Source organism: Trachymyrmex septentrionalis, unplaced genomic scaffold (assembly GCF_001594115.1).
Source record: "Trachymyrmex septentrionalis isolate Tsep2-gDNA-1 unplaced genomic scaffold, Tsep1.0 scaffold88, whole genome shotgun sequence".
NCBI classification, from domain to species: Eukaryota; Metazoa; Arthropoda; class Insecta; order Hymenoptera; family Formicidae; genus Trachymyrmex; species Trachymyrmex septentrionalis.
The window spans coordinates 977,493-989,978 of NW_017306070.1; the positions used below are offsets into that span (position 1 = coordinate 977,493).

A 12,486-nucleotide genomic window follows, 5' to 3' on the forward strand; every position below is an offset into this window, starting at 1 on the left:
TTTCTCTTGAAATAATTTCTTATTAACAAGATTCATATTTCTTGCAGCGACAAAAAATCATTTCTTCCTTGCACTGTATATCGAAGTAAAAATGAATTCTGTTATATGCTAGTATACATATTTAGTAGTATAGAAAAAATTGAAAACCCGAAGACTTTTACGGTTCATGAATCAATAAATAGCTGTGATTATTGATCAGCTATATAAAGTTCATTTTCATTATATAAATGTAGAATACTGAATTGTACATGCATTTATTAATGCAGAATAATAAAAAAGTGAGTTTTCAATATATTTTATTATTTTCTGATACAACTACAATACCGTAATTATTATCATTTTCAGTTTCCATAAAGAAAAATACGTAAGAAAATGTAGAAATAAAACGATCCCCGGACGGTTGTAAAAAAAGTTGTACTCTTCTTCTATTTAAATTCTAATTAAATTTATTGATTAAAATTCTCTTACTTTGGCAGCACTCGACGCATCGTCACCAGTATCGGAATATGTAATAGGCGAATCTACAATAGTAGATTCACCCTTATCATAGCTACACGCATCCGCAAGAGCTTTTAAAAGAACCTCATCCTCAGAACTTCTCCAACCGAGCCAACCAACTTCCGGTTGACTACTACGAGCTATCACGGCGCCATTATTCACATGTCTACATTACAATAAAATAGATGATTTATTATAAATACTATCATATAAGATAAAAAATAAAGACTATACCTCCAGATAACAGCTGGAATTCGTCTGGAACTTCGAAATTTGGCAACAAATTCGAGGGTTTCGTCGGAAATACAAGCGGGAACTAAAAGCTGTGGTGGATAGGATGGACACATCCGATAATCCTTATTTATTTGACTTATGCGCCATGTACCATGCAGATTAAATTTTAATCGCTCAACCTATATATAAAAATATAATTTGATATGGATATATATATAAAGTAAAAATTTCAACAGATAAAAATATTTAAAAGAAGGTACTCTCTTACTTCTGAATTAAAAGTAGTAATATAAGAACTATTATCTTTTCCAAGCCTAGGATAATCTTTGCCTTCTTCTATAGACCATGCGTAGTATGCAAACGCAAATATATCCTCTATACTTTTTCGTGAATACGTCACTTTGTGCAATCGTTTGAACCACTCTAAACAGTGCTCATTTGTAGTAAATGCGCAACTAAAATATCAGTATTTTTAATATGTTAATACCTTTTTAATAAAGTGATTACATAAATCTGTCATACACAGTAATTAATAAATGTAGAAGAAAATTTAATACATTTATATGGATAAAAAATAATAGTACATTATAAATACCTTAAAGAACGTGCATCCTTACATCCAATATGCAAATAAAATATTTCCTTTACTTCCAATTGCTCAATGAGACCCAGAGGTATATTATAACATGTTTGATTTAATTGTAGATAAAGCCTATAATTTGAAAGTGCCAAAACACCATCTGTTGTCCGTCCCAATGCCACAACCGATTCCCCGCTTAATGGTGTATACGGAATTGTCAATGTTTCATCCTCGCATTCAAAGTTTGTGTGCTTAGGAAATAATTCCGAGGCATGGAGATGACATATTGATTGCAAACTGGTTGGTTCCTCTGAACTCTCCATCTCTTCGTTCTATAATAAAAAAAACATATCTTTGATATTTGTTTTGATTTTGATTTACTGTTTCTGTTAGCTTAATTATGTATGCAAAATTTAAAATTTAAGATCTTAAAGTTGACAAAAAAACACTGATAGCTATTATCTTATCTCTATCATTATATTGTTCTTTATATATCAGTAAAATAAACTTACTTAACACGAACTCAGCAACTATGTTTGGAATTCCCAAATTAAAATATTCTGTCTCCTGTAATACATACAACTTGTAAAAATATATATACTTGATAATATTTTTAATGCTTTCATGAATATTTTCTTCAGAGGTACCAACAAGGTTTACGAAACTTTGGCATTAGCAATGGATGATGACACGGCGATAACCCGCAAACCCTTTGGCACTTCTGAATATGTATACTTTCAGTAATGTGTATACTTTGTTTCCATATGCATACAGCCTATCAATGTTTACACTGTCAATAATATTTAATCACAATGCTTCAAAAATAATGATACTGAGAAAAAGTTTATTGTCACAAACTAAAACAAGAAGATAATCATCAATAACGTTAAAATTATTAAAATGCTTTCAATTTTTTACTAATTTATTTATTTAAAGCAGATTAATAAAATTTTAACATTATGGATAATTAAATCTTCTTGTTTTAATTTATATAACTATACTTGAGATTAAATATAAATATAAAAATATATATACAATACATGCTTTATTTTAAATAAATCGAATATTTCGAAAAATGAATACTGATAAACGTTTCAGATGAAAATTGTACGGTCTGAAGAGATGCAAATATTGGTAAAATTAATTTTCGAAAAAATCAATTTTTTATATCGAGGTTATCACTTTTAAAAATGTACGATTTTCTTTTACATAAGATGATTTTTCTGATTATTCCGCATATAAAAGTAAAGCTATTAAAAAATTAATAGTTTACGAGTTATTTTATACTAATACATATGACATGTGGAAATATTAAATATCGTGGTTCGTAAAGTTGAGCAAAGGAGAACAAATATAGCGCGGTACTTGGTATGAAAAAAATAAACTAAAATTAAATTACAAAATAAATTATTTTCTACTGATTTAATTTAAATGTAAATCATGTTTAACTTATTGTTACAACCTTGAACGTTTCAGTCATATTTTAATACAAAAAACTTTTAAATAAGCGTCATATTTCTGACATGTTATTAATTAAACTGCAAAAAAAAACAGTTTAAATTTTACAATCCGACAACGAGTAATTGCACCATGCATACATAGATATAATAAATGAGTTATAATTTAATTCATGTACATGATTCTTAAACGACAGGTTTATTTATTATGTATTTATTTCTTTGTCACTGTGAATAACCTTATTATTTACGGTCTTAACGGTACTGACTTGTATTTTGACTTTCTCAGCAATTTTATAATTCTTAATGTTTTATATTCTAATATAACTCATTATAATTGTTCGCCAATTTGTTTTTGTAAATTATGATATATTTCACGCTCTTGGCTTCAGATGAATCTTTCTTTGGTTTATTTCATTTTTATCTATATTCCTAACTGTTGATTTTTAAAATTCATATACTTTTGCATATAAATATAAATTGATAACAATTCATTTGAATCAAAAATAATTTATTTCCATTCCCTATTCATAGTCATCAATTCTTATATAAGCCAATAAGTCTTAAGTATGATCTTAATCAAGAGATTAGCATCTTAATTCTTAAGACATTACTTAAGATGATCTTAAAATAAGAATAGACTATTAGCCTATGATAATTGACTCATTATATCTTAAGAAGATCCTAAAATCGTTTGAATTACCGATTAAATGCCATAATTTTTGTATAACAATTACCTTTTTTCTCTTTTACAGATTTACAAATCCTTTTCCAAAATTAAATTATACATATTAATATGAGTCTGTGAAGTGGTTTATGTCAAGAACGAAAAAGTTGTTTAAATTGAGATCTTTTTTACCATTTCTTACTCCAATATAGCATCAGAGCTGTTAATATCTAACATTTATACTAATATATATGACATTTGCTTGATATAAAAGCTTTGCAATTTTTACTTACGAAATTATGTTCCACAGATTGATAGTTTATATATATGAACAAACAACGTGAAGTTCTTAGAATTAAATTTAGATGTCTAATTAAAACGCTATTATTCTACGAAAATCTATGTATATGTGTGTGTGAGATATTAGTGTAGTAGCATATAAAAATTTGTCGATATGTCACATTTTATCAGTAAAATAGCGATCTCATCGGAATTCGGGCTTTACTTTAGGATCCCCCTAAAGACTATCTTCAAATAATATTTACAATTGATTCTTATGTTTAAGATCATTTAATTATGACGATATAAAAACCTATGTGTGTGTTGTCCGTATTCATAGACCTTAGTTAGACCTTATATTTAAGGCTTCCTTAAATTTATCTTTAGATGCTCAGTAGTCAATAAAATAATTCATAGAGCATCTGAAGATAAATGTAGATAAGGAAGCCTTAAATATAAAGTCTGACTATATAAAATACAGGCATATGTTTATCTTTTTATCTTATATTTTTGATCTACAATTGCCAAAAACTTTATGAGCACATTCTAAGGTACACACAGTAAACGATATTGTTACGATCGACATTTATAATCAGTTCTTATTTTAAATGCATACATATATATGCATGTACAATTAGCATCTTAAGATATAACTTGAGACAATCTTGAAATAAAAACAGACTTACGAATATCGGTCATAATCTGTTCTTATTTTAAAACTGTTTTAAGTAATGTCTTAGTCCGGATCTACAATAGGTGTTTTAAGCTTTAAGCCACAAGAAATTGACCAACACTCGAATGCAAGGAGAATAATTGATTATAATTCGTCCATTCCTCATGACTTAAAGTTTAAAAATCTATTGTAGATCTGAGGTTAAGGTGCTAATACAGTTCTGATTGATTTATGATATTTTAAGACTAGTGTACTTAAGACTATCTTATAATATAAGAATTCTGACTATGAATACTGGCCTATGGGCCAGTTTCATCAACTTCGATTAACCTAATCGATCAATTAGATGTTAATTGAGATTGGTTAATTCTACTTAACAACAAATGTGATTGGTCAGTTCAAATACAATTGGTCAATTAATTGAAGTTGGTGAGACCACTCTTTTCTGTGCACAGAAAAAGTATACTTGTGAAAAAGTATACTTATTGCTTCTAAATAACAATGTCAATTATTGCCAATTTCAGTAGATTTTTTTTTTACATGTAAATTACACAAGTGGAATTATCTATAATTTAGAAAGAAAAAGTTATATGTCTTGCTCGAGAATCAAATGATTTTTTCACTACACTCTGCACATTCTTTATACTTATGAAAAATAGAGAAGTAGAGATAAAGATACCAGTTATCAATAAGCCAGATAACGGAAAAATCATAAATTTTGCTAAAGATAATGCAACAAATAAAAAACAAATAATTAGATACACATTGTAGCCGTTCATTGCAGTTACATTTTCTGTACGTTATTTCCAAAGTTTGAATGTAATAATTCCACTTTAAACGCAAAATAAAGCTAACGAATGAGTGTTCTCTCAATTTTCATACTCGTAATGTTACCCGTATATTTTCTTCCTATCGATGCCTAAATATATATTTATTGTGAAAAAAAACAAGATTTCGTGCATCCAAAATGCTTCTTCTGCGTCTTTTCATCTGAAATCCATAATGTACAACATAAGACACTATAAAAATAATGTGATATGATACGACGCGAAATACAGCGCGTGTTCCGTTCTATTCCACGTTCCTATGCCCACCTACTCGCCTGGCTTATCACTATGCAAGTATGCAGCAGCCCAGCACTATACAACGACCAATTCGGTGACATGTGTCAGCCTTGTAACGCGCAGCGCATGACATACGGCGTATTATTATTCGCGCAAGAACTTTTTTTTCTACCTTAAGAAAGAAACACACACCAAGTGCATAGAATTATATTTACGTTTGTAGGACAAATGAAGATTCGCTTCTTACTCACTTCTGGATTGTGAGATATCCCACATGGACGAGCTCTTTCTTTCTCCCTCGGCAGGAGGCCTCTGTTCTCTCATGCGATATCCATGAACCGAATGCAAACGCTACAGGACGCCACGTACTAACGACACTGCTCTGCAACACTGAGCATCGTCTTCATGGATACCTCCGCAACGATAAAATTCCAGGATTGCCAGGAACACAATGACAGCGAGCGACTGGTACTGATGGTGCTGATGGTAGTGGTGGGAAAGATGACGACTATCAGTTCTCATTACGGCATTTACGGCAGCTGGATCATGGCAGCAGCATGCAACCATGCGCACCCCGCACTCGTATCGTCTCGCTATGAAAAGATTGGAAAGTCGAAATTCGTACGTTTTACGAGACAAACACACAACTTCGTCGCGCTATTAATATAATTCAAAATTGTTATACGTGTGCCGTGTAACTGCAATAATACGCAATGGCCTTGTTTACACTCGCAAGTCCAATTCCGATATCCCCCCCCCTCCCGCCGATTCACTTCAGAGTTCGAAGTGAATTTCTCGGATGTATATATAAACGGGTTAAATTTCGATTCACTTCAATCCACTTTTCTCAGCGAAGTAGAACAAATTAGGATTGGAAATATTGTAAACGCTTCTCTCGGATCGAAACATAGCGAGTATTACCAACATATAATATGTAGCCAACTAACAGCAACAAAAACAAAGGCAAAAATATAAGAATATTTTAACATTTTACTTTCATTTCGCTCTTACTACGAGAACATACGAGAAATAAGATCAATTCGATACGTTCCCGTGTCATAGACATAGTAAAGAATCAACGTTGACGACCTCCGCATTATTACAATAGTGGGTCTGTTCGCATTGCTTGCACTTTTGGCACTCGACATCTTCGCTTTCTCTCTTTTTAAGGCAAAATATGTATCTATCTCATTTTAAGTGCAAAAATATTTGGGGATTTCGTGCAACGCGAACAGACCTCGTATTATGGCCGTGGATAAAGAGAAATATGAAAAAAAGGCCCGTTCTTCTTGTCTGAACTTTTACACACCAGTTCATCTTTCTTCCTTTTCTCTCCAGGAGGAAAAAAAAGTTCAGATAAAAAGAATAGGCCTAAAGAAAGCAGGTGTTCCATAAGCGGAAATTTACAATAGAACTAAACAGCGCGACCAATCATAAAGCGGGAAAAGCACAGACTCTTGCATAATGCATAACACATAATGCATAAGAAAATAAACCAATCAAAGTCCTTTATTTCCTTCCTTTTCATGAAATAAAGGTCTCTGATTGGTTGATTTTCTTATGCCTCATGTTTTATGTATCATGTAAGAGTCTGTGCTCCCCGCTTAAAGGTATATCCACATAAACTTGTATAGCCGCATAAACATATGCATAAAGAAATCATCCAATCGTATTTTACGTTTGCCTTTATGACAGAAATGTGATTGGATAATTTTCTTTATGCATATAGCTATGCAAATTTGTGTAGAATGGCCCTTAAGAGTATATCCACACAAACTTGCATAGCCGCATAAAAGTATGCGTAACGAAAATTATCCAATCACATTTTATATGCGACTTTATAAGAGAAATGCGATTGGATAATTTTCTTTACGCATACGCTTATGCGGTTGTACAAGTTTGTGTGGCTATACCTTAACTCTGCAGCCATTTATGTAAGATTTAATTTGTGCGTTTTTGGTTATTTTCCAAATTTACTGCCAGCACTGAAAATGCTACAGTTTACGTCACGTGCACTATAGATTTTTAGTCAATTTTGGAATACAGCCTTGTTGTACAAATGTGTGAAGAGATCCTCGGATCTCTCTATCCTATGACCAAATTTTTTCGTGTATGTATCAAAACATGAACATTACCCTACAAGGTTTAGTATGTAAACGAAAAAAAATGTCTACTTTCAGGTTTCTCTCTGCTGCTTTTCAGCATTTCATGAAATGGCACTTTAAAGACCGTAGCACAGACTTTTGAATAAGGGCGCGTTCACATCTTGACGGAAAAGCGGAAAGCGGAGAAGCAACAGCCAATCAGAATTCTAGTTGGTAGTCTACAATCTCAGCTTTTTGTAACTTACTACAAGCGCGAGTTATGATTGGCCACTGCTTGTTCGCTTTCTGCTTTTCTGTCAAGGTGTGAACGCGCCCTAATGCACAGTGCATAAACGAATCAGCTAATCAGAATCTTTCTTTCCTTTCATTCTATGAAAAAGAAGAACTTCGATTGGTTAATTCCCTTATACATTATGCATTATGCGTTATGCAAGAGTCAGTGTTACGGTCATTATGTGCATTCTCATCTGGTTTTTTCCATGATCCATCGTGGTTAATAGTAGTGTGCAACTGTACGATTTTAACAGAATGATACATACTTAAGTAATTTTGTACATGTGGGCTAGTTCTTTAGACATTCTGGTGTATTCTGTAGTAAACGAGATACAATAGAATGATCTACATGTGTCTGCAACGATGCTTGGTATAATAGTAGCTGGACGACTCGTAAGTATCGAATTCTGTTTTTATTACCTCTCGTAATGATAGTATAAAATTTATTTAATCAAATTTATAAAACAAATTCTTTATATTAAAAGTTTCTATTTTATTAAGTTAACAAAGTATTACAATAAACTCTTAAATACCTTAAGTAGTTATTTTCGATTACTCTGTTTTTATAATATAAAATTTTGTAATTATTTTGTGTATGTGTGTAAATTAGTTTTATTAGTAATAATTTTGAATCAATTTTGTTTATATAATTTTTGGGCCCAAGAATTAAATATTCTAAAAATTTATAAGTTATTATGACTCAAGTATAAATTTTAAGTTTTTACATTAAATACAATTTAACTCTTTACTACTTTTAGTAATCTTGCTGTAAATATTTTTATCTTAGTAATGCTAGATTAATATTATATATTTATTTCAATAATAATGACAATTATATAAAATTTTCTATAACAAACATTAGTTAAATTTAATGGAGATTTGTTTAATTCTTTTTTTTTTATCAATTTGTATTAATAAGACTAGTATATATAAAAGAAAAATACAAAGAATAATAAATTTTTTAATTTGAAATAATAAATATTAATTAAATTCACATATGAACAAAATTTAAATATAAAGAAAAATAAAGCTAATAAGCCAAGCTGGATATTTTTGATACTATGTAATTAAGTATATTAAAGTTAATATCAAAATCACAAATATAAAAACAATCAATGCCTTAAACAATTGATCATCCTCAATATAAAATGCAATAATGATCGAATTTTTACCATTTTCATAAAAAAAAATTTTAAACAATAACAATTTATGATGCATATATATAACAAGATTGTTCAATATGAAATCTTTTCATCTCTACAAAAATTCTTGATATTATGATGGTTTTTCTCATTAATCAGAAAATTAGAAACTAATAGAATCTTCCTGGTAAAACTTTTAACAGCCATTAACATTCATCCCCTATATATAATTTTGTATAAATATAATTTTTATTTTTTAGGTCCAAACTGACTTTCAACAAGTTGGTGAGAATCAGTTCTTGATTACTATACCTGATGCTGACAATATAAACCATATAGTAGTATTCCTAACTGGTACTATTCCTTTCACAGATGGTATGGGAGGTACAGGTAAGGCAGAAAATTAGTCTTGAAACGAAGCAATAAAATAGTTTTACATACAAACTATAGAGATGTCCTATGTTAAAATTGATCATTGAAAAATCATTATTTACAGTATACTTTAGTTGGCCAGATCCAAATGCGCCACCCAATTGGCAATTTCTTGGATATATTTCCAATTCTAAGCCATCGGCCATCTTCAAGATATCGAATTTGAAGAAAAATCATGAATTTGTGAATAGCAATTTAGGAATTTTTGGGGTTGGTAAGATCTCACACTTTGCACAGATTGGTGTGTCAGTTGATCCATTGACGATGATCGAGCAGCAGATAGCTACCGTTGCCGCAACTACAACCAGTTCTTCCATGGAATTTGTACAAAAGATGTTGACAAATTTTGTGAATTTTATGACTAGTTTTACAGTGACACAAGCTCAAATGACACCAAATCCTACTGAGAACTTTGTACCTCTGTCTACATTACACAACTGGTATCAAACCTTTGAGAGGCGGTTACAGCAAAATCCGAATTTTTGGAAATCGTGATTGTAGTCGTATAGTTTGAAATTTGATTTTTTTCTCTCAATATATAATAAATATATATACATAATTATATTTTATAATAAGTTTAAGTATTATTTCACAATTATCATAAAATGTCATTTACCTATTAAATTGTTAATATGAGTTCATTACATTTATATTTTTGCTAATAAATAATGATACTAGGATTTATATATATAAATTTTCAAAAATTAGGAAAAAAGCCTATAAATAGTCGCAGCTAGATCTTAGTATTTAATAATGTTTCATATATATTTAAATATATCTTTTCTTAACTACGTGCCGATTATTGTCGAATTTGCAACTTAATCATAAACTGAAATAATATAATCCCACAAATTAAATTGATTATCAATTTTAATGATAATGCTAATAGCAACTTAAAACTTATAACTTATTGCAATAAATAAATATCATTAAATAAAAATTTTTATTTTAAAATGCATTTGAGATATATTGAACTTAAATATATCGCAAGCAACTGTAATGCAATGCAGACATACATATTTATTGTATCATTATTTATATGATATATCAAATACCAATTTTTTGTGTTAAATTATCTTATATTTCTTATGTTAAGTTATCATTTTTTTGTTATTTTGTTGTATTGAAATCTAATTATTTTCAAGAATTTTTCATGAAACGATACTCTATATTCTAAAATGTGTTTTTCTTCAGATAAAAATTTGACTATATCGTTAGGGCCGTAACGCACAAAAAAATTTAAGCAATAAAATGTAAGTAGCCAATCCAACATGTTGATTTCCTTATTGCTTATGTCTTACTGGCTTAAGTTTTTTTGTGTACTATAGTACAGACTTATATAATATTATAATAAATAGGATATTTGTGAAAGGAATCGACAAGAATCATGGATGTGCGATATTCTTCTGTTAATTTTCATAATTCAAAATTACGATAAAAAGCGATTAAACTTTTTCATATGGTTTTTTATCAATTTCTTAAATAAGGTTTTGATAAAAGAACATGACGTTTTTTTCAAATGAGTAATGAAAGATGAAACACTGATATAAAACACTTCAGCTATTTAGCACTCTAATAAAAGCGGATAAGGGTATATCAATTGTACACGAGGCAACTGCGCACAAGCCAATCACAACGCTAGAAAAAAATTTTTTTAAACTACCTACGCAGAAGTCGCTGCGATTGGCAGTGGGCAATTGCTACAGTATGCAAGTGAACCACTTAAGGTCCTCTACACAGATGTCGTAGACGGTTGTGGAGTCTTAAGTCGTAGGAAATCAACTAATCACAATTCAACATAAGGAGAATACTCGATTAGAATTGGTCAATTTCTTATGACTTAAGACTCCACGACCGTCTACAACTTCTATGTAGAGGATCCTTTAATGCGGGGTCTACAATAGAAGTCGTAGGCGGTCGTAGAGTCTTAAGTCGTAGAAAATTGACCAATCATAGTCGAGTATTCTTCTCATATTCTACTGTGATTAATTTTCTATAATTTAAGACGACTACCTATGACTTCTATGTAGAGGACCTTTTACGATTACATAAACATATAAAATCAGAATCCAGAATGCAAAGCAAACTAACAAGTTAAAGTATATTAAACTATTTGATATGATATGCCGAATATTCTTTACGAATCAACAATTTGTTTTAACAATTGCATATCAGTTATCACACGTTAAATATCAGAAAAAAATGAACATTTTCTTGTTACTAAACTATTCAATTTCATGTTACGAGAAAGCTTTCTGTAATAGAAAAAGGCCAAAATACTGTCAAAATTTAAAGATCGACAGTATGAATCATGTTACTGTAATGATTTACTTAACATATATCGATGCTAATTCAATTTCTTTCGAAACATTCTAATTATATATATCAAAATTTACAACGTCCTTTGCACACTTCAGAAAATATCGGATAGATTTTCCTACGTAACTATTTTTATTAATTTTCTTTTTAATTCCTTTGAAAAAGTGTGTATCAGAAAAATTTTATATCATCATATACATACAATCATTGGGTGTATTTAATTACTATGATCGCTCAGTGAGCTCTGTACCTATTTGTCTTCTCTGATTTGTCGCTCATCCTTGCTTTGCAGAAGAAATTGAAACTAAAATGAGAAACTAAAATGATGACAGTATCTCAAGTTTTAATTTTCTTTCTATAATTTTTTCGCTTAGATTGATTTTTTTACGATATGCAATATGCATATGTAATTTAAATATAAACAATTATTTTTTCATAATTATTTGAAATAAAAAAAACTTTGTATCTTTTGCATGATGCGTGGTGGAGTAAGATTACTCTAAAGTAACATAACAAAATTTATAGGGTACATAGTTAAAATAAGGTGTAAGTGCACAATCGATAAAGTAGAAAAAGTTACCGCATATAATAATAGAAATGATTTTTAGTTATTAAATTTATTTAACAATTATAATTATTTCCCAAAAATTTATGAGACAATTTTCCTAAACTTTCTCAAACTATTTTCAAACTGCAATAAAAAAAGAGAAATGTTAAATATTTCTGCTAACTATATGCTCGATTAATTTTAATTGATTATAAA

The 12,486-nt window shown here is 29.8% G+C and overlaps 2 protein-coding genes across 3 annotated transcripts in view; one reads left to right on the forward strand and one right to left on the reverse strand.

The window, feature by feature from the left end:
- The window catches only part of LOC108755542 (myotubularin-related protein 4), a 10,447-nt gene extending 3,995 nt beyond the window's left edge, over positions 1-6,452 (reverse strand). The window contains exons 1-7 of one of the 2 annotated variants that reach the window (XM_018498607.1): positions 6,374-6,452; positions 5,704-6,045; positions 1,825-1,879; positions 1,328-1,644; positions 1,001-1,187; positions 733-911; positions 469-664 (exon numbers count right to left, since the gene is read on the reverse strand). In XM_018498607.1, the coding sequence (XP_018354109.1) occupies positions 469-664; positions 733-911; positions 1,001-1,187; positions 1,328-1,635 (870 nt within the window). In that variant the 5' untranslated portion in view covers positions 1,636-1,644; positions 1,825-1,879; positions 5,704-6,045; positions 6,374-6,452. Of the gene's footprint in view, positions 1-468; positions 665-732; positions 912-1,000; positions 1,188-1,327; positions 1,645-1,824; positions 1,880-5,703; positions 6,046-6,137 lie in introns of both variants that reach the window. The other variant, XM_018498606.1, reaches the window with a different exon arrangement.
- A 1,616-nt stretch (positions 6,453-8,068) lies between these two features.
- LOC108755545 (protein OPI10 homolog) lies at positions 8,069-9,899 on the forward strand. The gene is made up of 3 exons (XM_018498614.1): positions 8,069-8,223; positions 9,233-9,362; positions 9,469-9,899. Exons 1-3 carry the CDS (start codon positions 8,194-8,196, stop codon positions 9,897-9,899), a joined length of 591 nt encoding a protein of 196 aa, XP_018354116.1. The 5' UTR covers positions 8,069-8,193.
- Positions 9,900-12,486: the final 2,587 nt, after the last annotated feature.